This window comes from Balaenoptera ricei, chromosome 9, assembly GCF_028023285.1.
Source record: "Balaenoptera ricei isolate mBalRic1 chromosome 9, mBalRic1.hap2, whole genome shotgun sequence".
Classification (NCBI taxonomy): Eukaryota; Metazoa; Chordata; class Mammalia; order Artiodactyla; family Balaenopteridae; genus Balaenoptera; species Balaenoptera ricei.
The window spans coordinates 102,288,944-102,316,829 of NC_082647.1; the positions used below are offsets into that span (position 1 = coordinate 102,288,944).

Here is a 27,886-nt window from a genome sequence, read left to right on the forward strand (position 1 = left end):
AAACATCGTCAGTGGTGTTCAGTACTGGGTGAGGGTGCTTTGTCCCCTAGAGCTGTTCCAGTCTCAGTCTCTGCAGCTCCACAGGGATGATCCCAACTGCATAGGCCCCAAGAATATGCTCTGCCGTGTTTGCAGAAGGCGCACACTCAATCCTTTATATGCTGGAAATAACTCCCTATGAGAAGTTGTGTCCGTATCTACCCCTAGGGCCTAACTCCGTGCGGAGTGGGGGCAGCCATGGATGAGTGGAACAGCTGCCGGAGAGCCGGGTGTGGTTGGTGGTAAGAGCCCCGAATGTGGTTGGTTGAGTTTCTCTGGTCTAGACAATGGATCTGCTTTCAACTATCTCATCACATTGCTGGCCTTCCACGCCCGCACTGAAAAGGCAATAGTAAACCGCCTGTGATCTAGTCTCAACAAGGGTGTCTAAAGGTTAAGCACTCCATTAGTGCCTTCACTCAAGCTGGCGGACAGAAAGCTTCACACTTGGGTTTAAAAATTGCCTAAATTAGGTTGTGTTTTAATGCCGTACCCTCGATTTTTAAGGGGGACTCTGTGTGGCATCCTTGCCTGTAGAACTCATCTCTCAGTGTTCCCCAGATGAGACCCCACCAGCATGAGTTCCTTGTGAAATTAATACAAGAAAAATACATTTGCTTCCCTGAGGAACTAGTACATTTCTTCTTCTCTAATAATAAGACCATATCTCCCTTTCTTTGCTCTGGCTGCCCCGGGGACTTCAAGCCAAATTTTTATGTGTGTGGCTATATGAGCCCCTGTGGCCATTGTATTTGCATTCTTTTATCATTGTTCCTTCTTTTCTTTCTCTTTTTCCTTTCTTCATGAATTTATTTATTTTAGTCTTACCCTCATCAATTACTCTGAGAAAAGAGGCAGAGATACATTACTATTGTTAAAAAGTAGAACAATGTTTGGTCATTTTCAAAGTAAAGATTGTTCCACCTCAACATGATTATTGGCCAATTTCTAAGGACAACACTATGAATCATATTAATTGAGCTGCATATGGTGTTTCTTTTAAAGTATTATATATTTACATGAAAACACAGGAGATAAAATTAAAAAACACTTTTGTGTTTTGGTAGATTTAAGTTTCAGGAATTTGTCAATTCTACTTCTGAAAGACATATTACACCCTTTTGAAAGAACTGATATAGAATCAGATAATCATGCAGCTACTATCAGAGATTGAATCCTTCATTTTAAAATAAAGAATAAAAAATGAAAAAGGAAAGTTACTTATATTAGCTCAACGTCACTAATTTGCAGATACTATGACTGAAAAAAACAGTGGCTGAAAATCAAAAAAATTGTAAGAATTTAGTCACAGTAATGGCCTAGTTTCAAATGTCACAGAACAGTGTTTTCCCCCTATTGTCACTCCCCTTTTTCTTTTCTTTCCTTTTTTCTCTTTGCTCCTTCTTTCCTTTCCTTTCCTTTCCTTTTCTACCACTCTCTTACTCAGAAACTTTTCTTTCTTTTTAGAGAATAGAGAATAGAGATCTATTTGCAGAGAATATCAAGGTGGTGCAATAAAAAGTGGGTAGTAGGGCTTCCCTGGTGGCGCAGTGGTTGAGAATCTGCCTGCCAATGCAGGGGACACGGGTTTGAGCCCTGGTCCGGGAAGATCCCACATGCCACGGAGCAACTAAGCCCGTGAGCCACAACTACTGAGCCTGCGCGTCTGGAGCCTGTGCTCCGCAACAAGAGAGGCCGTGATAGTGACAGGCCCGCGCACCGCGATGAAGAGTGGCCCCCGCTTGCCGCAACTAGAGTAAGCCCTCACACAGAAACGAAGACCCAATACAGCCAAAAAAAAAAAAAAAAAAAAAAAAAAGTGGGTAGTATTAACAAGACAAAGGTTTATCATGTGCGTTTTAATTTTGAAGAACCTAAAAGACGAATAGGACGCTGTATTTTTGATGGAGACTGTACAGGTGGAAAAGTAAATTGGACAACTACTTGGGAGGCAGGGTTCTGGGAAGAAGGAAGCAGAACACAAAGACTCTGAAGAGAGACCAGGAGAGAAAGGACTCACAAGGAGGATTCTGCATTAATGGAAAAATTGAAAACAAACTAATAAACAAGCAACACTGTTTTGCATCATTCTCTGGATATCCATTAGTGATCCTATGATAGCAATATTTTCTTACTGGTAATGGATTGTTCTCTTTCACCCCTTCAGAAGTTAAGGACTTCATTAAGTAGTGATCAAAAGTTTAACTTAACCATAGAGCAATATGATTGCTCTATGTTGGAAAGAGATTCATGGTTTGGCTGAAAAAGTTTCTGAAGGAACAAATGGAGAGAAAACATATGAAACTGTTCTAGAAGCTGTTTCAACCAGACCAGAGATGTTTAACTTAGCTCCTTATCTGTTATCTAGAAAAGTGAACTTGTGGATCCATCAGATCTGGTAGTACTTCCCTTCTGCCATCTTTTGGAAAGTTTGGTGCTTACCATCCAGTGACCCTGGACGTGACCAAGCATATCCTTCTCCAAGCTCAATGTCTGTGGAGCACAACTTAGGAGTTACTGAGACAAGCTACATGTTGCCCAAATGGGGTGAAAATGGACATGCCCTGGGCGATCGCTCCTGTTACTGTCGAGTCCTGTGCTCTCCCTCCTGTAGCTGCTGCTTCTGCACGGGTCAGAGTTCAGTCTCACTGGCAGGGAAAAGGTGCTGCGGCCCCCCAGAGCCAGGGATGTTATCCTTGTCACAGATGAAAAAGAGCAATTTGAGATTGGATCACAAAGTGTTATTGTAAGTCACCAAGTTCATGTGCAAGTCATGAGAGAAGCGCAGAATCTCCGTTGAATGACAATGACAAGCACAGAACCCCTCAGCATGGAGCGCATCTCATAGGAAACTGATAACCAGATCCGCTCCCACCCAATCCGCTCCCCATTTCCCGATCTCATACATCCCCACCCTCAATCAAAATGAAGTCGACGATATACTTGTATAAATTCTGGCTATGCAGCTTTGAATAACTTTTCCCGAATGATGGGAATTTCTGGAAATAAAATACAGTGATTTCTCATCTAGAAATACATGAAATAACCACAAAAAGACACTCCCCCACTTTTTCTTCCCTAGTATAGAGCCTACGACTGAAATCAAATGAAGAAAAAATGGACACGATGTTTATTTCTTATCTGTGGAGTGTGATTTTAATAATTTCAATAGATTTCTCTATAACCCACCCATTATTTTTTCCTCTTTCATTAAACTAAGGAAATTTCCAAGTGAAACACATGCTATTCTATGAACAATGGACCTGATAAGGGTTGGAACAAATTCCTCTTTCTGTCCCTATCTCTGAGTCTTATTTACCTACTTTTGTGAAAGTAGAATGAACGACATAGGGTAAGATAATCTAAGTATCTCTGACATGTTTATGAAATAAACCCTTGTACAACAAATCATTTACAACACTCACAGACTAGGTCACAAACTGAACCATCCTCTTCACGTGCCCGTAACTCTGGATCAAAGAATGGCACTGAGCTTGCCGTGTCAGCTGTGACAAGTGCTTCAAGGTCAGTCTCCTTCTGTTGTTATGGCTGAGCTCAGACCACGGTAGCACCGTTAGTCACCATCAGTTAAATATGCTACTTCTGTATATGTGGTTCGGAGGGTGGTTCTGGCTCTGGGTAGCTGAGGAACTGATGCAGTGTGGAGTCCAGACTTACTAGTTTCCAGCCTTGATGAGACCACCTCAGAGGTGAGGGGCAGCTCCTGAGGCCAAAAGAGACTTCAGGTAACCAAAGTCCTCCAGGGCTTGTGGGAAAAGAAGTCATGCTGATCATAAGACAAAAGGCTGTGCTTGCTAAAGGTAGGGTGAGGATTCAGGACTCAGTGTTTAGTAAACCAAGATGGAGGAATCCAAAGCGGGGTGAGCAAAAGCGTTTTCAGAAGCAAAACCTCAAGTATCAAGAAGGCTGCTGCTGCTCCATCTTCAAGGGCTGGCTGCCATAGACCCGCTGCAGGTCGTGGGAAGACTCCTACTTTAAGCGCTGCCAATATGGAGGCCTAAGGGGGTTTAAAGCTTGCCTCATGAGCCTCTCTGGTGGCCTGCTTGTAGCCCTGTGGGTCCTGGGCCACCCCCAGAGACCCAGTCCCTTCCAGCAGCCCCTCTGTTATGCCTTCCTTCCAGCTCCTGCTCTAACCAGCTGAGAGGCCAGCTCAGGGCAACATGGGTGTCAGGATGTCTTGTCCTGCTTCTGACTTAAGAGGGAGCTCTGTAAAGGCCACTGGCTGTTGCAGAGCCTTTCTCGGCAAAAATCCTCATGCTAGAAATGGCTTATCAAGGCCTATCACAGGATCTGTCGTGATGTTTTAAAACCTTTTGGGAAGCACTGTTACGTGATGCTCTGCTTCAGATAAGGGGTCATCCTGAAGAAATATAGTTCAAACTTACATTTGGTCCGTGTTTTAGAGTCCAGTCCCAAATGATACGTTTTCAATGGAATCTAGAAACCTGCTGTCCAGTTTCAGGCTCACATCCTATTGGATCACTCATTCTGTCTAAAGGCTTTTGCTTGTTTTATTTCCCACACCTGCGTTGATCTGCCTGGGTTGCCATTTGTTTCTGCCTTTGAATGTTTTCATTAATAATAAATTATTGAAGAGGCTTAAAGCATCTTAGTATGCTCAGTTCCTAAGATAATCTCATGACGCATAGTATGCCATTACAGGGTCAGTTTTTCCCCATGGCTTTTGTCCCAGGGCTGTGGACTTTGCCAAGGTGTTCGTTCTCCCTCTAATGGCAGCAGAGGGGGCCACACTGTGTCAGACAGAAACAAATATTTCCAGAGCAACATTCTTTGCAGGTAGGAATCACCTGCTTTATTCCATTCCGGGCAGCAAAATATTGATGGCGGCACAGTGAGTCCATCAGGTGGGGTCCTCAACTTCGAACTTTTCAGAATTAAGATTTGACAGTATGAGTGAACTCGGGCTCTGAAGTTTTCACTGTATTTTTTTCGTTTATGTATAAATAGTCTTTTTGTGCCCAGAGTAGACTAGATGTGGATGATGTAAATATAAATAAGATGTGGTCTCTGCCCTCAGAGAGCTCACAAGCCAATAGGAGAGAAAGATAGGACACAGGATGGTAAGTTTTGGTTTTTTTTTTTTTTTTGACTCCGTTGGGTCTTCGTTGCTGCGCGCAGGCTTTCTCTAGTTGCGGTGAGCAGGGGCTACTCTTCCTTGCGGTGCACGGGCTTCTCATTGCGGTGGCTTCTCTTGTTGCGGAGCACGGGCTCTAGAGCGCAGGCTCAGTAGTTGTGGCGCACGCGCTTCGTTGCTCTGCGGCACGTGGGATCTTCCCGGACCAGGGCTCAAACCCGTGTCCCCAGCATTGGCAGGCGGATTCTTTTTTTTTTTTTTTTTTTTAAACATCTTTATTGAAGTATAATTGCCTTACAATGGTGTGTTAGCTTCTGCTTTATAACAAAGTGAATCAGTTATACACATACAGTATGTTCCCATATCTCTCCCCTCTTGCATCTCCCTCCCTCCCACCCTCCCCATCCCACCCCTCTAGGTGGTCACAAAGCACCGAGCTGATCTCCCTGTGCTATGTGGCTGCTTCCCACTAGCTATCTATTTTACATTTGGTAGTGTATATATGTCCATGACACTCTCTTACCCTGTCACATCTCACCCCACCTCCTCCCCATATCCTCAAGTCCATTCTCTAGTAGGTCTGTGTCTTTATTCCCGTCTTGCCACTAGGTTCTTCATGGCTTTTTTTTTTTTTCCTTAGATTCCGTATATATGTGTTAGCATACTGTATTTGTTTTTCTCTTTCTGACTTACTTCACTCTGTATGACAGACTCTAACTCCATCCACCTCATTACAAATACCTCCATTTCATTTCTTTTTATGGCTAAGTAATATTCCATTGTATATATGTGCCACATCTTCTTTATCCATTCATCTGTCGATGGACATTTAGGTTGCTTCCATGTCCTGGCTATTGTAAATAGAGCTGCAATGAACATTTTGGTACATGACTCTTTTTGAACTATGGTTTTCTCAGGGTATATGCCCAGTAGTGGGATTGCTGGGTCGTATGGTAGTTCTATTTGTAGTTTTTTAAGGAACCTCCATACTGTTCTCCATAGTGGCTGTATCAATTTACGTTCCCACCAACAGTGCAAGAGTGTTCCCTTTCCTCCACACCCTCTCCAGCATTTATTGTTTCTAGATTTTTTGATGATGGCCATTCTGATCGGTGTGAGATGATATCTCATTGTAGTTTTGATTTGCATTTCTCTAATGATTAATGATGTTGAGCATTCTTTCATGTGTCTGTTGGCAATCTGTATATCTTCTTTGGAGAAATGTCTATTTAGGTCTTCTGCCCATTTTTGGATTGGATTGTTCGTTTTTTTGTTACTGAGCTGCATGAGCTGCTTGTAAATCTTGGAGATTAATCCTTTGTCAGTTGCTTCATTTGCAAATATTTTCTCCCATTCTGAGGGTTGTCTTTTGGTCTTGTTTATGGTTTCCTTTGCTATGCAAAAGCTTTTAAGTTTCATTAGGTCCCATTTGTTTATTTTTGTTTTTATTTCCATTTATCTAGGAGGTGGGTCAAAAGAATCTTGCTGTGATGTATGTCATAGAGTGTTCTGCCTATGTTTTCCTCTAAGAGTTTGATAGTGTCTGGCCTTACACTTAGGTCTTTAATCCATTTTGAGTTTATTTTTGTGCATGGTGTCAGGGAGTGTTCTAATTTCATACTTTTACATGTATCTGTCCAATTTTCCCAGCACCACTTATTGAAGAGGCTGTCTTTTCTCCACTGTATATTCTTGCCTCCTTTATCAAAGATAAGGTGACCATATGTGTGTGGGTTTATCTCTGGGCTTTCTATCCTGTTCCATTGATCTATATTTCTGTTTTTGTGCCAGTACCAAACTGTCTTGATTACTGTAGCTTTGTAATATAGTCTGAAGTCAGGGAGCCTGATTCCCCCAGCTCCCTTTTTCTTTCTCAAGATTGCTTTGGCTATTCGGGGTCTTTTGTGTTTCCATACAAATTGTGAAATTTTTGGTTCTAGTTCTGTGAAAAATGCCAGTGGTAGTTTGATAGGGATTGCATTGAATCTGTAGATTGCTTTGGGTAGTAGAGTCATTTTCACAATGTTGATTCTTCCAATCCAGGAACATGGTATATCTCTCCATCTATTTGTATCATCTTTAATTTCTTTCATCAGTGTCTTATAATTTTCTGCATACAGGTCTTTTGTCTCCTTAGGTAGGTTTATTCCTAGATATTTTATTCTTTTTGTTGCAGTGGTAAACGGGAGTGTTTTCTTAATTTCACTTTCAGATTTTTCGTCATTAGTGTATAGAAATGCAAGAGATTTCTGTGCATTAATTTTGTATCCTGCTACTTTACCAAATTCATTGATTAGCTCTAGGAGTTTTCTGGTAGCATCTTTAGGATTCTCTATGTATAGTATCATGTCATCTGCAAATAGTGACAGCTTTACTTCTTCTTTTCCGATTTGGATTCCTTTTATTTCTTTGTCTTCTCTGATTGCTGTGGCTAAAACTTCCAAAACTATCTTGAGTAATAGTGGTGAGAGTGGGCAACCTTGTCTTGTTCCTGATCTTAGTGGAAATGGTTTCAGTTTCTCACCATTGAGGACAATGTTGGCTGTGGGTTTGTCATATATGGCCTTTATTATGTTGAGGAAAGTTCCCTCTATGCCTACTTTCTGGAGGGTTTTTATCATAAATGGGTGTTGAATTTTGTCGAAAGCTTTCTCTGCATCTATTGAGATGATCATATGGTCTTTCTCCTTCAATTTGTTAACATGGTGTATCACATTGATTGATTTGCGTATATTGAAGAATCCTTGCATTCCTGGGATAAACCCCACTTGATCATGGTGTATGATCCTTTTAATGTGCTGTTGGATTCTGTTTGCTAGTATTTTGTTGAGGATTTTTGCATCTATGTTCATCAGTGATATTGGCCTGTAGTTTTCTTTCTTTGTGACATCTTTGTCTGGTTTTGGTATCAGGGTGATGGTGGCCTCGTAGAATGAGTTTGGGAGTGTTCCTCCCTCTGCAATATTTTGGAAGAGTTTGAGAAGGATAGGTGTTAGCTCTTCTCTAAATGTTTGATAGAATTCGCCTGTGAAGCCATCTGGTCCTGGGCTTTTGTTTGTTGGAAGGTTTTTAATCACAGTTTCAATTTCAGTGCTTGTGATTGGTCTGTTCATATTTTCTATTTCTTCCTGGTTCAGTCTCGGCAGTTTGTGCATTTCTAAGAATCTGTCCATTTCTTCCAGGTTGTCCATTTTATTGGCATAGAGTTGCTTGTAGTAATCTCTCATGTTCTTTTGTATTTCTGCAGTGTCAGTGGTTACTTCTCCTTTTTCATTTCTAATTCTATTGATTTGAGTCTTCTCCCTTTTTCTCTTGATGAGTCTGGCTAATGGTTTATCAATTTTGTTTATCTTCTCAAAGAACCAGCTTTTAGTTTCATTGATTTTTGCTATTGTTTCCTTCATTTCTTTTTCATTTATTTCTGACCTGATCTTTATAATTTCTTTCCTTCTGCTGGCTTTGGGGTTTTTTTGTTCTTCTTTCTCTAATTGCTTCAGGTGCAAGGTTAGGTTGTTTATTCGAGATGTTTCCTGTTTCTTGATGTAGGCTTGTATTGCTATAAACTTCCCTCTTAGCACTGCTTTTGCTGCGTCCCATAGGTTTTGGGTCGTCGTATCTCCATTGTCATTTGTTTCTAGGTATTTTTTGATTTCCCCTTTGATTTCTTCAGTGATCACTTCGTTATTAAGTAGTGTATTGTTTAGCCTCCATGTGTTTGTATTTTTTACAGATCTTTTCCTGTAATTGATATCTAGTCTCATAGCGTTGTGGTCGGAAAAGATACTTGATACAATTTCAATTTTCTTAAATTTACCAAGGCTTGATTTGTGACCCAAGATATGATCTATCCTGGAGAATGTTCCATGAGCACTTGAGAAAAATGTGTATTCTGTTGTTTTTGGGTGGAATGTCCTATAAATATCAATTAAGTCCATCTTGTTTAATGTATCATTTAAAGCTTGTGTTTCCTTATTTATTTTCATTTTGGATGATCTGTCCATTGGTGAGAGTGGGGTGTTAAAGTCCCCTACTATGATTGTGTTGCTGTCGATTTCCCCTTTTATGGCTGTTAGTATTTGCCTTATGTATTGAGGTGCTCCTATGTTGGGTGCATAAATATTTACAATTGTTATACCTTCCTCTTGGATCGATCCCTTGATCATTATATAGTGTCCTTCTTTGTCTCTTGTAATAGTCTTTATTTTAAAGTCTATTTTGTCTGATATCAGAATTGCTACTCCAGCTTTCTTTTGATTTCCATTTGCATGGAATATCTTTTTCCATCCCCTCACTTTCAGTCTGTATGTGTCTCTAGGTCTGAAGTGGGTCTCTTGTAGACAGCATATATATGGGTCTTGTTTTTGTATCCATTCAGCCAGCCTGGCAGGCGGATTCTTAACCACTGCGCCACCAGGGAAACCCCTGGTAAGTGTTTTGATGAATTTGCATATGATCTCGTTGGCACTCCAAGGAGGTGGGATTTCAACTTGGGGAGGCAGTTCTGACACACTTCCCCGGAGGAGCTGAATCTTGAAATAAGCATTTGCCTAACAGGGTCGGGGTGGGGCATTCCATAAAGAAGGGGCAAGGAATCAAAAGGAATGAATCTGGGGGGCCGAGCGAGGGGGACAACGTCAGAGAAACTCGGTGAGGCCAGCAGGAGCGGATGACGGGGGACTCTTTGTCAGTAGTTGGGAGGCCCTGAAGTATTTGAAGCAAAAGAGGGACATGCACTGAACTCTACATTTATATATGGTTAAAATAGTATGTTTTATATTATGTGACTTTTACCACAATAAAAAAAATTTTTTTTAAGTGACATGCTCTGATTTGTGGGCTTTGTTTTTTTTTTTTTTTAAGAAAAATTAATGTGGCAGCAGAGTTATAGATGGGCTAGGGAGATGTGGAATGGAGACAGAGACCAGTTCAAAGGTGATTGTAATCTCCAGGAAGATGCTGGGAGGACCTAGATCGGGCCAGAGCTGGAAGGGAGGCACCTAAGAGATCTTAAAAGGATCCATGTAGCCATGAGTCAGCAAGACTGAGGGCCGACTCTCAGACTTTGTGGGTGAATTATGGTATAATTCATAGTGGCGGCAGATCGTCTTTTTTAATTTCAGCTTTACTGAGGGATAATTGACGTATAAAATTATAAGATATTTAAAGTGTACGTTGTGGAGATTTGGGACACATATACAGTGTGCAAGGGCTCCCCATCTCGGTAATGACCACACCCATCACCTCACGTATTTATCCTTTTTTGCGTGTGAGAACATGATACAGTGCTGTCAACCATAGTCACCATGTTTTACGTTAGATCCTCAGACCTTATTCATCTTGTAGCTGAAAGTTTGTACACTCGTACCAATCTCTCCCTATTTCCCGCCAACTCCCAGCTCCTGCAACTACTTTTCTACTCTCTGTTTCTGTGAGTTTTTTTTTTTTTTTAGAATCCACATATAGGTGATACCATGCAGAATTTGATTTCCTCTGTCTGGATTATTTCACTTAGCATGATGCCTCAAGTGTTTTTTTTCACTCAAAAATAAATTGTTATATTATTTCCGTGTCAATCAATATGCAACTTGAAGTCATTTAAAATGCCTGCATCATACTTTGGGTACATATGTACCATAATTAACCTGATCAGTTTTTCCTTGGAGCCATTTAGTTTCATTGTTTTTTACTAAACAATAGTGTCTTAAGTGTCAAGTTTGGAATTTGATTTTACCCTACTTACCAGCTCAGAAGTAAGCTTGTTGCCGTCTTGTGGATGCTGGCAGATGGCACAAGACTCCTGGATCAGAGACAAGGGACTTTATTACCTACAGCACAACAGACAGCAGGAGTATCAGCGTGGCATTGGTTCCGTTGGTTCCACTGGCCCCCGAACCCCACAGCAGTGATTCCCTGGGCCCAGGTGGATGCGGTGCTTGCGGTGGGTGGGTTGGCATTACAGCCGAGGAATATCGAGCTTAGGGAATCTCCTTCTGCTGGGTAAGCAGTAAGCAAGCCCGCTCTCTGCCCCGGGAGGAGACATTACCTCATCCTTCAAGGTCACTTGTTTTAAGCGCAAGTGTGAGAAATGGCCTGGGTAAAGAGTGGTAAGGATGTTGCATTCTTGGCATACCCAGCAAGGTGTGCAGGAGCACGAGAGAACTGTGAAGGACTGTCTCTGAACAATAAACATCCTTTCCTATACATTTACAAATATCTTTAGGAGGGAATTCCCTGGCAGTCCAGTGGTTAGGACTTGGCACTTTCATTGCCGAGGGCCCGGGTTCAATTCCTGGTCAGGGAATTAAGATCCCCGCAAGCTGCTCAGCACAACCCAAAAAAAAAAAAAAAAAAACAACAAGGATGGAAAAATATCTTTAGGGTAAATACAGAGGAATGAAATCACTCAACCAAAGAGTTTGCACTGCTGTAGACATTCTGTACGTGTTACCAGATGACCTTCTAGAAACTTCCTCTTGCAGGTTTGCTTTCTCAGTTGTGTTCTGTAAAATGACTGTTGTGTTTCCCATGTTGGCCCAGGAATGACTTCCTCTCATCTGAGCGCTCAGGCCCATGTTGGTGTTCTCCGCTTTTCCAGGGATATGTCTCGTTGTAGTAACAGGGGGGATATTTTAGCAGGGCCATTTCCTGATTGGTGTCAAGCTGAAAATAGATTGCTTGCCCCAGGTTGGTGGGAACAGAAATGCTAAGATAAGCAACAGCCTCTCCTCCCCGCACCCTACCCTGCCTGTAGCAGGTCAAGTCTCTTCCTATTCAGGAGGCCCAGGGCTCTGTTTTCTCATTTGATCTAACACTGCAGACAGGTGGTATGTTGTATCTGTGCGCTTGTAGGTGAGTTTTAATGACATTTCAAGGCATCCTGAAAAACAAAGTAATTCTTTGGATTGCGTTTGTCAAATAATAAAAATATTTGACATAAATCTCATTGGGAACAGATGTGGAAATATGCAATTCTTACTTTTTTTACTATCCTTCCCTGGGGGCTCTTGGTCTATGCCAATCTGAATTTTACTGTTGAAAGTGCTCTCCCTTTTCCAGGTGTGTTGTCTTTAATATATAGGAAAACTTTGGGAGAGGACCCTGGAGCAGTAGCTAACACTGCTAAAATCAAGACTGAACCATCAGAGAGTTACATCAGGATGGAAGGTTTGTCCTTGGATCAAAGCCTCCCCTGGGCGAGGACTCTGGTACATGCGTCCTGGTAGTGGCTGCAGTGGTCTGGGCCATATGGGAAACTCGGCTGTTATCACAGGCTCTTCCCATGACTTCGGTGTATTCACTTCTTTTTGGTTTCCTCTTCTGTTAAACGAGCATGCGAATCTCTGAAGCTGACCTCAATTAGAGAACCGCCTTAGAAGCCCTGGCTTTTATTTATGTGTGTGAGACGCAAGTGTAGATCCTCAGGCACATTTTGTATTCCACGGGGTGCCCCTCTCCTTAATCCACCCCCTACACCCAGCCCCCCGGCCAGCAGTGACTCTCCATGGTTTGCCATGCGCGTCCTGGCACATCAGGACACATCATTTGAAATACCTGTTGGCCAGATGTGGTATCTCCGTAACGTGGATAAGCTGGATGCTCTGCAGGGAAGAGACCCTGAGGACTGTGCCCTCCAGGTGGTTTATTTGTGTCCGCCCACCAGGGAAGCACATCCTTTCCTATTGAAATGTTTGAAGGAAAAGTCCATAGTACCTAAAGAGGCACGTTTGAAGAAAATTGGCCCTAACTTTCTTCCTGATCTTGCGGTAATGTCCATAAAGAATGTTCTCCAGGCAGGAAGAATCAGTCATTGTTATGGACTGAATGTTTCTGTCCCCTCCCCCCCGCCCCTAATACTCATACATTAGAGCCCTAACTCCCCACGTGACTGTATTTGGAGATAGAGCCTGAGAGGAGGTGAAAAAGGTTAAATGAGGTCATGGGGTAGGGCCCTAATCTGACAAGGTTGGTGCATTTGTAAGAAGAAGGAGAGATACCAGTGCTTTCTCTCTCCACCATGTAAGACCACAGCAAAAAGGCATCTGTCTGCAAATCAGAAAGAGAGTTCTCACCAGAACTTTAACCTGCCGGACCTTGATCTGGGACTTCTAATGTTCAGAACTGTGAAAAAAGACGTTTCTGTTGTTGAAGCCACACAGGCTGTGGTATTTTGTTATGGCAGCCAGAGCAGCCCTGGCAAAGTCATGTAAACACTCCAGAAACAGCCACCATGACTGGGCAGGAGGGAATCCAGTCACCTTCCAAGACTGGTATTTCACCCTGACTGGTCTCAAACCAGTCCTCTCAAATCTTTTCTTGGGAAAGCACAAATGCTAGGTGAGCCAAAAAAAAAAAAAAAAAAGGTGATGACGCGGGCTCGAAGTTTTTGTTCTTAGCCGTGCTGAGCTATTTTTCTATGAAACATATGCAGATCGCAACTACCCAGATGCTCATCAGACTTTTTAGGAAGTAATTGCTGGATCATCTGCCTTCAGATCTAGACGTTAAAGTTTTCTGAAAGGGGATAAATCATATTTACTGTGAATCCATGAACCTGGCATTACTATTTGTGGTCAATAAACATTAGTTGCAAGATGAATAAATCCATGAATGAATGAATGAATGGGCAGTAAATGGAATGTAAACTGACTATAGTGTCTGGTCAATTTTCCAGATCATTCCACATTTCTTCTATATTAGCAATAACTTTTTTTACCCAAGGTTTTTTATACATTTCTTTTCAAATAGCCTAAAGAAACCTGACCAGGATGACTTCATCGAGTTCCAATCTGTAAAGGAATGAAAATTTAGAAGCAGGCATCTCAGGGGCCATCCTTCTTAAATACACAGTGTGTTCCACTGGATCTCTACATATGGATGACTTCCTTGGTCCCCATGTCACAGTTGCGATATTCAGATCATTTGAGTCAGTTTGCTATGTTTAAAAGGGATTGCAAGGTTCTGTTAGTTCTAAGCTCAAGAAGCTGCTGCTTCTTTTTGCAGATATCAGAATACCCAACTTACAAGGTAGTAAACTAATAGTTGTATTTTCCTTTCTATATATGTCATAAGTCTACGGTAGGCTTTCCAGGGCTGATATCCTGATTCAGTGATATTTCAGCTGTGCAGCTTTTTTAAAAAGCTGTTTTCCAGATGGTTTCTGCCCCTCTAGGCATAACATCTGCTTCCCAGTCAGCCAGAAATAGGAAGGGCACATCTTTGCCTTTGTATTTTGGATCCCATAATCCAGCCCAGGGAGTGGTGCCTACATCTCCTTGGCCAGAACTCCACAGTATAGTTCCCCTTAGATTCAAGAACAAGACGAATGCAAGGAAGGACTTGGTTGAGAATGTGTGTTGACTGAACCAACCTCCACTGTCTTCCACACAATCTCCAGGAAGAAGAGGAAGCTTTTGGAGAATCCCAAATGAGACTTGGAGACAGGGAGATACGAGTGGCTTCTGAGATTCAGCAACAAGAGATTATGGGCATTCCCTTCTCAGCCTTAAATAAGTTCCATGGAAGCCCAAGTCTGTGTCACCTTGTTCCAACCTAAATAGCCAGCCCAGGATGAGGTGTCCCTCCCGATGTGAACCAATCATGATTAGGGGGCCTGCTGGCTGAGGGTCAGAGTTGGACGGTTCATTGGTGGGGGCAGGGGTCACCCGATGAATTGATGGCTATTCTCAGAGAAGGAGGGTCATTCTGAGTCAGGGAGCCAGCCAGGGGGTCTACCTAACCTTGAGGGGGTGAATGGGAACGGCAAGCAGGTTCTTCCAAGATTGCTTCCTGAGGATGCTGATTGCCCTCAGTATCCTCCTGAGGTGGTTTTAGGGACCTTGAAGAACAGAGCTCTGGTCTTAGCATCCCAAAACAAGCTCACATCCCAGCTCTGGCCAATGACTTTGGGCAGCTCATTCCTTAGACCTCCATTATCTCCTGCATGAAGTAAGACTAGAAATACCCATGGATAGAAATGGAATAAGCACACTCTGACAGGCCTAAAGCTTTGTGGACAGAGAAGGTGTTGTTATGATTTCCAGAACAGTGCCAAGTTGTGACTACCTTTGCCAGCCATTGATATGTTTCATGTCACTGAATGTGATCTCACGAGAACATAGGCCATTAATATTTACAAAAAGAATCTTCTTTCCCACAACCCGTCTTCGGTGTTTCCAGGCCTTCTGTCTCTTCTCACCAGCCATGTCCTCTTTCAGGAGTGGATGGGGAGAGATACATCTGTGTCTAGAGCATGCGTCTGCTGGAACCAAGAGCTGTGTGTCATCATTTGTAGTGTATGTGAGTAGAGAAGGCAAAACCTGATCTTCCCCTGCTCATTGGAGCTCACACAGAGCCCAAAGGGTTAAAGCAACGTTCCAAGGAGCTGCACACAGAAGTCTCTAACAGGCTGTCCGGTGAGATAGTCACTTGACCACGCTACATTCAATGAGGTCATGGTCCCACATGCATCCTCTTCTCCTTGAGAGAAGGTGCATAAAATATAAATAAATGATCAGGTTACAGAATGAACTCTGAATGACCAATTTTGGCTCAAGTAAAGGCCTTCTCCTACCTCACAGTTCCCCGCCGATAAATCTTTCAGCAGCAGGTTGATCCTTTTCAGAAACAGACTGTCTAGCAATGTTTCCACCTCCTGCCCCCATCAGGATGGAGTGAGTACGAGGCAGAGGCCTGGACGTACAGACAACCCACCGCAGACTCATGCCTGGAACAGCTTTCCTCTTTCAAGGGCCGACTGGTCGATACTCTGGCTGCTGCTGGGAGGGAGAGAAAAGGGAACAGGTTGCAATGTCGCTAATAACAGCAAACGCAATAGACCATCTGCAGAAGGGAGCTGCTGCTCTGTCTCCCAGAGAATGAAGCTACGAGGTTGCAGGGACCGGACCAGCACTACTACTAGAAAGAATGGCAACGTCCTTGCAAATGTTTCCAGCCTCTTAGTTTTCCCCTGGGGTAGATTATTTAAAGTCTGTCATGAGTCTTTGCAAATTCATAACTTGCATGTGCTCATTTTCCCTGGGTCCATCTGTGCCCATGGGAAAAGGAATATAAAGGAAGGAGGGATGCTTTGGTGACAAGATGCTTAGGGTTGATGGGGGAGGGGGGAGGAGGACCCAAACTTATGAAGCTGCTACTCTGACCAGAAATGGAAACCACCCCTTCCAATCGGCATGTTGTTTTTGATAAAGAAATAAGACAAGGTTACTCTCCTTTGTCTTGTTTCTGTGGTTCCCTTGGTGTTTGCTTTTCTCTCCAAATTATGTAGGGCCGGAGTGCAGTAAAGTGACCAGTGAACTCCTACTCAGTGCCACCAACTCCTGCCTCTGTGGGAAGTTTTACTGTTGGATCTGGCTGCTGTCCTGTGCGCTAAAGGCTAACTCTGCAGCCCGATGGGCCGGCCACTTGACCCTTAAACCTCAGCCATCCTGAGACTCAAGTTCTTTCTGCTCCCCACTGGCTTGCTGGTCTGCACTCCCCTGGGTTATTGACAGGGTCCTGGATGGCCCTACTGTGTCTTTGTGTGAATTACCAAAGGCTCCCAGCTCTTGGCAGACCGACTAGAAAGCATCCCTCTTCGGACTGAGGCAGCTGAGCCAGGGCACACGGCCGGCACGTGGCACGCAGGCTGGTCCTCAGCCCCCAGGTGCACCCCTGCACTGCACGTGGATGCACGCCGTGGCCCTGATTGGCGGCAACACCTTTCTCTTTGCCGTCCAGCCCAAGTGTCACCGAGAGGTCGGCCAGGGGGCAAGGCAGTCAGTGCCCACTCTCCAGGCTCCTTTGACTCCTGTCAGGGGACTGCCACATCCTGGCACGGACAGGGATGGCTCAGATCTTGTCACAGAGGCTTTCATCTCATTCATTCACTCAATAAATACTCAGTGAACATCTTCCAAGATGTTCATCACACCACCCTATAACCATGCACCAACTCTTTACCAAGATGCAAATCTGACCCCCAAATACCTGTGAACCTGATATATTGTACTTGTTAATCTAAAGACCAGGAATGCTGTTGCAAAATGCTTTACCTTTATACATAAATATGTATTTGTGTTTTCTCCAAGTGTTGCCTACTTAGCAGACCACAGAAGGTCAGTGCACGGTGGTCTGATGAGTTGCTTGGAGTATGCGTCATCCATGGGCCCTCCTGGATTCACGGCAGCTATGCGGTCCCCTTGTGGGCCAGGCTGCCTCTGGTGAAACTTCATTTCAGCACAGGTGTTGGTGACATGGTCGAGTCCTGTAGTGAGAGATTCAGTTGCTCCTTCCCTTGGTGGCCTGTCTACACAGCTTCATGAGGGGAAAGGTGGTGGAGTTTCTGTCCCGCCACTTAGCTACAGAAGGAAGAATAAATCCTAGCACCTGGAACCTTCAATCAAGTCACACTTTTCTCTGTCCCTTGCTATAAAGGAAATGTTGGAGACTGAAACATACTCTAAGAAAAGATAAGGCTTGCTTCCTAGGTATCTTTTGGCAAAAAGGGTTATTGAAAGTGTCGTGTCGTTGGTCGAGGTAAAAGTCCTCAAATCAGACTTCTGGGTTCAAATCCCAACTCAACCATTTCCTAGGTCTGTGTCTTAGTCTGCTTGAGCTGCCATATGAAAATACCATAGACTGGATAGCAATTTATGGTAAACAACAGAAATTTATTTCTCACAGTTCTGAGATCAAGATGGACAGGTTCTGGTGAAGGTCTTCTTCCTGGCTTGTAGATGGCTGTTTTCTCATTGTGTCCTCACATGGAAGAGAGAGAGAGAGACAGAGAGAGAGAGGGAGAGAGGGAGAGAACTAGTGCTCTGGTGTCTCTTCTTACAAGGTCACTAATCCCACCATAAGGGCCTCATCCTCATGATCTCATGTAACCCTAACTTCCTCCCAAAGGCCCCATCTCCACATACCATCACCTTGGGTGTTAGGACTTTAACACATGAATTTCAGGGGAACATAAACATTCCGTCTGTAATATTCTGCCCCAGCTCCTCAAAATCACATCCTTTTCACATGCAAAATACATTCTTTCCACCCCAGTAGCCCCCAAAGTCTTACCTCCTTCCAGCATCCACTCTAAAGTCTAATGCCCAAAGTCTCACCTAAATGTCACCTAAACCAGATACGGGTGAGACTCCAGGCACAATTCATCTTGAGACAAAATTCTTCTCCAGGGACTTCCCTGGCGGTCCAGTGGTTAAGACTCTGCACTTCCAATGCAGGGGGCGCAGGTTCCATCCCTGGTCAGGGAGCGAACTAAGATCCCACATGCCGTGCGGTGAGGCCAAAAAAAAAAAAAGAAAAAATTCTTTTCCAGTGTGAACCTGTGAAACCAGATAAGTTACATGCATCCACAATACAACGGTGGGACAGGAAGAAGATAGACATTCCCATTTCAAAAGGGAGAAGTTAGAAGGAAGAAGTAGCTGACAGGTCCCAAACAGGTTCAAAACCTAGCAAGGCAAATTCATTAGCTCTTAAAGCTCAAGAATAATCCTCTTTGGTTTGATGCTTCACTCCAGCCCACAGGAGAGGCAGTGTCGCCTCCAGGGATCAGGGGGGTAAGCCCACCCACATGGCAACCTGTGAGGGTGCAGCTGGGTGGCAATCCTGATCTCTGAAACTGACGTAAAGGCAGCCTTGCCCCCCGACCCCAGGACAACATGAACCTGACATTGTACCTATTGAAACTAAGAAAACTTTCCGGGCTTATCTGCGATTGGAGCAAGTAATGCTACCTGCACTAGAAGCACTTCTGAACCGGTTAAAAATACACATCCCAGGCCCCCCACAAAAAGCACTATAGCAGCCCCTGTTGGGCAAGAGGCCCAGGAATCTGCATTTTTAGCTCAGATCATTCCGATATACCCTAGATGCTGAGAACCACCGCCACCAGGGAACTCAGCACAGGATGCTGAGTCATTATTTCCCTCCCTATGTTTTATTAAATTTATTTGTATGTGCTTTAATGTTATTGTCCCATGTGAGTTTCTGTTAGCATTTTATCCCTCTTGTGTTCCTCTAGTTGTATATCTTTTTCCTTCAGGGTGGGGTTCAGGGCACTTTTCTGCTTTGGTTGATGCTTGTGGTCCAAGACTTCCTCCCCCCGCCCCCAAGCTTGTTTACTGCTACCGACCGCATCATTCCCTTGCTACCCTCAACCATAACAGGCAGTCCTGCCCACTCCCTCCTGATTTATCCTGTATTGTGTTACCTTCTCACCCGCCCCCCGCCCCCCTTCTTGGCGATTTAAGGAGCTGTTTTTATTGTTTCTAGCACCAACACATCTGTCATATATTTCCCTCCAACTTAAAAACATTGGAGAATCACTGGTTACTTAGCACAAAGTGATGTCTGCGCTAGATGACCATTTCTTTTGTAACTGGCTCTCACTCAGTGAGACTGGATATTTTGGGCTTCTCCTTTCCTACTCTCACTGCCATTTCGATCAGACCCTTGAATTCAGAGTATACAGAGATGCTCTCAGCCTATGTTTGTATATATAATGACTTCATTTTGTGACTCAAAGTAAACTTTGTGGTTCATTCACAGTTTCTCATTTTTTTAATTAATTTTTATTGGAGTGTAGGTGATTTACAATGTTGTGTTAGTTTCTGCTGTACACCAAAGTGAACCAGTTTTACATATACCTGTACATATATCCACTCTTTTTTATACTCTTTTCCCATATAGGTCATTACAGAATATTGAGCAGAGTTCCCTGTGCTATATAGTAGGTCCTTATTAGTTATCTATTTTATATATAGTAGAGTGTATATGTCAATCCTAATCTCCCAATTTCTCATTTTTGTAGACTACTCTTCCTCCGTGAACACAGAAAATTAAGCCGTGGTTATAACTGAGGAAATGATATAGTGCCAAGTGTGTTAACAGCAGGCGGTAAATAGATTGGTAAGAATCGGTCTGCCTCTATCGGAATTGAATCGATAGTGAGAGTCTTACTAGTCAGAAATGGAAATGAAGTTGATTTAACCTAAACAAATGAGGAATTTGCTGGAGGAGATCAGAGAGCTCCCGGAAATGTCAGACTCAGAGCATAGGTAGGAACCAAAGGGGTCCGGATAGCCGGTCCTCCTACAGGATGCGGTCAGGGCAGGAGACTGGTGAGGGTGCTGGCCGGTGCCCCTGCGGCCGGTCACTTCCAGATTCAGAGCCCCAGGCAGAGGTTCTGATTGGTTGAGCTCTACCACGTGTCCACTGCCCCCTCTCCTCCCCCCCCACACACAGGGACCCTCCCTTAGAACCTACAGAGTGGAAGGTGAGCCTTGCTCTTCTCCCCCATGGTTCCTCCAAAATACTAAGAAGATTTGGATGTTGTGTAGCTTTATGGCAAAAGTCCACCCCAGATATGATTCACATTCCCCTATCTCCACTGCAATAATCCGTCAGTTACTGAGGACATCTGTTTTCTTCAGGCACTGGGCTAGATGCTCCATGTGTAGAATCTCTAGTCATTACCACAACCCTGTGAAGTAAATAGCAGGATGTACTTTTTACAGTTGAAGACACTGAGGCTTGAAGAGGGTAAGTAACTTGCCTATGGCCAGACGGGTGGTAAGAGATGAACCCAGGATGATCTGACCCCAGAACTTGTGGCCTGCCCACTCCATCAAATTGCCGCCTCTATGTATTATTTTCACCTAAATTTTTTCTCCATATCCCAAGTAGTTTATGCAGATAGAACTTGTTTCTAAACTATTATGTCCACATCTGAATAATAAAGGGTATTGACACATTTATCTCTAAGGCTTTCATCTGTGTCATTCTGTGTTTCTATAACTGTATTCTGATAGTTACCGTTTTAAAATGGCATTGAGTGTATAACTGCAGAGAAGATATGGATGATGTTGGTGGAACCCTTATCAGTGTCAAGCGTGACACCATTTTCTCTGGCCTTATGCAGCCTTCCCCAGAAGATCGTACCTCACCTCCCAAATCAGGTCCCTGAAATCTGTTTGGAAATTAACCACAGGCCTGAATCCCCGTGGAAGTGGCTGCTGAACATATACAGTCCCTGCTGTCTGGCTGGTGACATGCTAAGCACCCTTTCTTCTTCTAAATGAATACTTCTCAGCAGAGACTCAAAGGAACTTTTTCAAAGAAGACAGTGTGTGTGTTCACGCCACTTTAATGGGGACAAAGTTGGGAGGTGGGCGTCATTCAAGTAATCACCCCTGATGCTCTCTCGGCCACACGTGGTTTTAACTAGAATCTAAAGCTCCCTGGACACTTTTCAGAACCGTGTCTCTGGCTTTGGTCTGGAACTCCCGTCTGGAACAGCAACTAGCATCAGGGCATTAAAAGGCATATGCTCTGGGTGTGTTCCTTCCTCATGAGGGGGCGGTTTGTGATTCATTCATTTCATTGTGCTGTAAATGGACATTTATGGAGGACCTGCTTGGGGCCAGCAATTGTATCAGTGTTGAGCTTTTACTTACAAAAAAGACAAAATCCTCAGCAGGGGGTGTAGAGGTGTGGCTGGGGGAAAGTAGACATGAAAACATAATGAAAATGCAGGGTGATGGAAATATGTTATGAATGCCTGAAGGATGTATTAGAGGAGCACAGAGAAGGGAATGACTAGATGTTTGGGGGTAAAGGTGAAAAAAAAATCATAGAAGTTGCATTTGAGTGGAGCTGTAATGAAAACAATTTAACCGGAACATTAAGTGGGAGGTTATTTGTAGGCTGAAGGGCAAAAGTTTGCAAGTTTTAGGACATACAGAGTTCAGGATGACTGTGAATTACATAGGAAGGGAGTAATAACAGAGTGAAAGGAGAATTTTAAAAGGAGCTAAAAGAGGCAATGATATGAATAGTCATATATGTCCTGCAAAGGGCTTGGATTACGTTAATAGTGAACCACTGAAGGTTTTCACCTGGAGAGGGATGTGTTCAGATTGTATTTTAGAAAGACCACTCTGTTGACAGAAGAATGAATTAGAGCAAGAAGGGGACAGGAGACTTTACAGACAGCCAGATTACAGGTACAATTTTACCATTTTGGAAAGAATTTCTGGAGGAAGGAGAAGACATCGTTTTTCACAGTCTCCTTAAAAATATGAAGGCCGTAAGGATCTGATAGGAAAATGTGTAGTATTTTCATTAGGAAATAATTGCAGTGCTTATTTTCTTTTACTGGCCTGAAATCTTTAAAAAAATGAAAAAGGACAGTAAGCCAGTACAGTATATCTTGACTTTTTAGAACATAAATTTTATATAGCATGAGCCAAATTTTGTTCTCTAACCCATAAAATGATTAACAACAAAATCCTCAGTTATGGATAATTAATAAGCTATTAAAGAATGCTAATTCTTAACTGAAAGCTTTTACACTGGTTGTCCACCCCCTGAAAGTACTTAGTTCCCATTCAATGCTATATTTAAGGACCACTTTCAAACATCTATCATGTATCATTGAAGTAGATTGGAAGATGTGAGTGTGGACTGCTTTAAGACATGTCAAAATGAATAAGTGCTTTAGTAAGCTGTTCTATTTCTAATACAAGCCAGTGAAAAAAACAATGAGCCAGTCTCCAGTGTTAAGATGGGAAAATATGAAAACCATCCCAGCTTACTCCACTCATCACCATGGTTTCATCATCTATTACACAGTAAAACAAACATAGCCACTGACTATAACCCTTAATGAGCATATGTGACTCTGATAATATTTATCGGGTTTATTTGTTTGAGGCCAACTGAAATGAAAAGAAAACAGTGCAGCGTTGGGTCATTAGTCTCTTCTGACGTGTGCTGTAATTCTAAGGAAAACATTAGTAGCCTATTTTTAGCCAGTACCTTCATCCACTGAAGCGATAATGGCCCAAGGAATAATCCCTGGGATGGAAAACAGAAATTCCCAGAATTAAACGTTCTTGCTCATCTGTTCTATGGTCACAGGAACTCTATCAGCACCGTCATTTCTCATCAACATCGAGAAATGTTTTACATCAGACCATTATGCAATCCTCCCCAACTAGGCTACCATTCTTCTTCATCTCTCCTAAGTCAGGATCCTCCCAGGCAAAAGAAATGAAAAATATCACCTCCTCCAGGAAGCCTCTCTTTCCCTGGTAAACGTTATCACATGCACTTGACATTATTTTCACTTCCATAATCTGTTTATTCTGTGTTCTTTCCCATACTCAAAAATGTTAGTTAAAAAACTCATACAGAAATGATAGGAGTGAGACCTTGTTCTAGACTCCACAGGGCTGGTGTATGTGGAAGGTGGCAGATAGATGAAAAAAGGTTCTTCCCTGCAGGGGTACAAACCCAGCAGGAGGGACAAGGCAGATGAATAGGATCTAAACATGGTCTTCAGTCTTGTTTCAGCTCAGCATCTGAACAGAAGGCAGCCCCCTGCCACCAAGCCCGGGGACCCACCTGTTGACAAAGAGTGTACGGACCTGACGTGCTGGCCACAGCCTAGGCTGGAGGGGTGGAAGGAGAGGAGGTCTGGGGAGGCGTTTGAAAACTCTCAGGAGGAATTGGTGATTCAAAGCAGGGCCTTTGGAATAAATAAAACAGACGGGAGTTAAAACATGAGACCTTCTCTCTGTGTGATTTGGATGAGTTACATAATCATTTTGAAGCATATATGATGTTATCACTAAGTGAGATACTGTGAAAAGGCTTATTATATTATTCCAGGTTACAAGTTCTCAATACAGGGCATTTATTGTTCTTGTCACTATGATTTTATGCTTCTCAGAGGGTGTGTCCCCCCCATTCTGTCCCCCAGTGAGGAATCATTTTATTAAACTGTGAAATGTCTCCCAAGAAAAGCGCAGTATATGTGGGGAGTTCAGAAGAAAAGGAATCCTATGATTTTGGAGCAGGGGATCAGAGAAGGCTTCGTGGACGAGATGCCACTACACCTGGTTTGTCAGGGTCAGGTATGAGTCGAGGAAGCAGTGATCCGGAGACAGACCGTCCAACCATGAGCCCAGTGATAAATGGAGAACATTTCCATACTTCCTTCTTGGGGCTCCAACGAGAATTACAGGCATTTGTTGGATATTCCCACTGGAAATGGTAAGCTTCTTAGAGCAGGAACCATGATTCTACATTTTATTTATTATCCCCTCAGAGGAGCCAATAGAAATAAAATAAATACTTTTGTTGATGTTCTGAGGCCTATGTGGAAGCCATTCTTATAACTGAGAGGTTAATTGAAGCACTTTGAAACTTCTCTCTCTCTCTCCCTCTCAAGAACAGAAAAGGAGGCTTGGAGAAAGCTGGGGTGGATCCAGGGAGTAGGATGCCATCCTCTTGTTCTAGATGGTTTAACTTGTGTGAGCTCCATCTCTACTCCCTAAAGAGCTGGGTATGTGTAATAGAATCATGGTGTTTTGGGTTTATTCATTTTTTTGTCATTCATTGGTAAATTCTTTTATTTTCTTTGTAAAATTTCCAGCTATGCAAAGAGGCAACTATGAGAAGTTGTTCAGTTTGAACGTGAGCAGAAGTGTTAAAGTCTAAGAGCACCGTGGACATGGTAGGTGGGGATGAGGCCTTACGGGAGGGCAAATCCCAGGGAAAGGAAGGCAGACTTAATTGCCTCATCACCCCTCCCCCATGTAGAAGATTCTCCTTCTAGGGCTAACAGGTTCTGGGGTTCGTTTTTCTAAAAGAAGATGTGCTTTCCTTGAAGGCATCTTTTGTAGAAGGGACTAAGCTACTGAGAAAATAACATCACAAAGAGATGTTTCAACAAAACTGGTTTTATTTGTACCCTTTTTTTAGATTCCATGTATAAGCGATATCATATGCTATTTGTCTTTCTCTGTCTGACTTACTTCAGTCAGTATGATAATCTCTAGGTCCATCCATGTTGCTGCAAATGGCATTATTCCATTCTTTTTTATGGCTGAGTAACATTCCATTGTATACATGTACGACATCTTCTTTATCCATTCCTCTGTTGATGGACATTTAGGTTGCTTCCATGTCCTGGCTATTGTAAATAATGCTACAATGAATATTGGGGTGCATGTATCTTTTTGAATTATGGTTTTCTCCCAGTATATGCCCCAAAACAGAAATAGAGTTACAGATATAGAAAACAAACTATGGTTACGGGGGTAAGAGCGGGGGAGGGATAAATTGGGAGATTGGGATTGACATATACACACTACTATATATAAAATAGATAACTAATAAGAACCTATTGTATAGCACAGGGAACTCTACTCAGTACTCTGTAATGGCCTATATGGGAAAAGAATCTTAAAAAGAGTGGAAATATGTACAGCTATATGTATAACTGGCTCACTTTGCTGTACAGCAGAAACTAGCACAACATTGTAAATCAATTACACTCCAATAAAATTTTTTTTTAAAGGCAAAAAAAAGTAAAATGATACCAAAAAAACCCCAAAACTAATTTTATACAATACTGTAGAACTGGATGGGTCCTAAAATGTGGATACTGATGTTGAAGATAATAATGATGCTAAAGAAAGTACGTGTTTAAAAATGTTTATTATAGAGAAAAAAAGTAAAAGATTGAGATAAGCATCAAGAATAAAATAAAAATCTCCCATAATGCTATGCTCCCATAGCATTCTTTTATATATCCTGTTTTATAGATAGATAATTAAAGAAACAGAAGAATGCTGAAAATCCTGTTTTTACGACTTGATTTTTTTTTTCCAGTTAATATACGACCTTGTCCATAAAAATATTTTTAGCACAGTTTTAATTTTTGTAGAGGTTTTTTGGTTTCCTCCTCAGCATATATTCTCACTTCACCTTTTGTATCCTTATTGATTTGGGGTCGGGGGTGAGGGTGAGGGGGGATTTATTTCCTCTTGTCGAGCCATGAGATTAGGTGGAAAGACCCCACTTGCAGTCCTAGGAGTGAGCCCTAAGTGGTTTATATCTGTCAGTGCTTCCACCTTCAGCCCTGTGATCAGTATAATAATGGGAACGAAACAAGCTGGGCCAATGAGTGATAACGGATCCCAGGACAAGCGGATATCAGAAGGGCCTTTCTTTCTTTGGATGGTGTTTGAAGTGGTGACGTTTGAAGTTCCCTCAGCCACGTTGTGACCGCGGAGGGGGAGCCCTGACCTGATGGAGGAAAGCTTCCTCCTGTGGGCCGACGGGATGGGTGCTGGGCTGTGCCCCTGCGGCCGGTCACTTCCAGATTCAGAGCCCCAGGCAGAGGTTCTGATTGGTTGAGTTCTACCACCTGTCCACTGCCCCCTCTCCTCCCCTCACATACACAGGGGGACCCTCCCTTAGAACCTCCATAGTGGAAGGTGAGCCTTGCTCTTCTCCCCCATGGTTCCGCCAAAATACTAAGAAGATTTGGATGTTGTGTAGCTTGATGGCAAAAGTCCACCCCAGATATGATTTACATTCCCCTATCTCCACTGCAATAATACATCAGTTACTGAGGACATCTGTTTTCTTCAGGCACTGGGCTAGATGCTCCATGTGTAGAATCTCTAGTCATTACCACAACCCTGTGAAGTAGATATTTTTACAGTTGAAGAAACTGCTTTTCCCTTGTTCTGAAAAGGCTTCCCTGGAAAGAGTGGGCCAGAGAGGCCTTGTATGGAAGAGTTCTGGTCATTGAGGGAGGAGATTTGGCTCTGCAGTGAACCAGACAAAGGCACAGTCACGCTTGCTGGCAGTTTTTTTTTTTTTTTTCCCCCAAATTTATGTATGTATGTATGTATGTACGGCTGCATTGGGTCTTTGTTGCTGTGCGCAGGCTTTTCTCTAGTTGCAGCGAGCGGGGGCTGCTCTTCATTGTGGTGCGCGGGCTTCTCATTGCGGTGGCTCCTCTTGTTGTGAAGCACGGGCTCTAGGCGCACGGGCTTCAGTAGTTGTGGCTCACGGGCTCTAGAGCACAGGCTCAGTAGTTGTGGCGCACGGGCTTAGTTGCTCCGCGGCATGTGGGATCTTCCCGGATCAGGGCTCGAACCCGTGTCTCCTGCATTGGCAGGGGGGTTCTTAACCACTGCACCACCAGGGAAGCCCCTTACTGGCAGTTTTACCCTAGTGAAGTGCTCTCTGTCTATAAAGAGGGGAAAGAAAACATCTACAAGTTGCAAGAATTCCAGAAGTATATTCCAGAGCAAAAGTGTTGTGAGTTAGACGGACAGACACCAAGATAACAGAGGAGTGAGGGGAGAGAGAGAAAGTGCGGGAGACAGAGGGGACAGGATGAGGAGTCGGGGCTTGGGCATCTTGGTAAAATGCAGGTTCCAATTCCAGAGGTTGCAGAAGAAGCCTGAGTTTCTGCATTTCTAGTCCCCACCTCCTGGTTGATGCTTCTCTGCTGGTTTGTGGAGCACTTGGGTAGTCAGGTTCTGGGTCACGAATGAAGCCGGACCTCATCACCCTTATTTTCGCTCCCTAGAAGCCCACCCTGCCACCCACGACATGGCACTCCTGGATGTGTTCAGTATTCTGTGCGCTATGTTTGCTCACTGCATAGAGGACAAAGCTTAATCATGGCAGGTGAAGGGGATTCCCCATCGCCTCTGCTTATCCTGTGTAGCTTAACTGGAAACTCCTTCGCCAGTGGAGCCGAGCTCCTGAGTCAGAAAGCGTTGGTGGAATCGTGGCCAAGCCCTGGGTGGAGGGTTTCTGGGGAGGAGAGGTGGGAAACGAGAGGCTCTCGGTGTCACCAGTTCTCACCATTGTTGGATGTTCACATCTCACTGTACAGGAAACAGC

The 27,886-nt window shown here is 43.4% G+C and overlaps 1 protein-coding gene across 1 annotated transcript in view; it reads left to right on the top strand.

The window, feature by feature from the left end:
• The window catches only part of SUGCT (succinyl-CoA:glutarate-CoA transferase), a 790,246-nt gene that overhangs the window by 746,173 nt on the left and 16,187 nt on the right, over positions 1 to 27,886 (top strand). The window contains 2 exon segments of the mRNA XM_059934212.1: positions 24,405 to 24,518; positions 24,609 to 24,689. Coding sequence (XP_059790195.1) covers positions 24,405 to 24,518; positions 24,609 to 24,647 — 153 coding nt within the window. The 3' untranslated portion in view covers positions 24,648 to 24,689.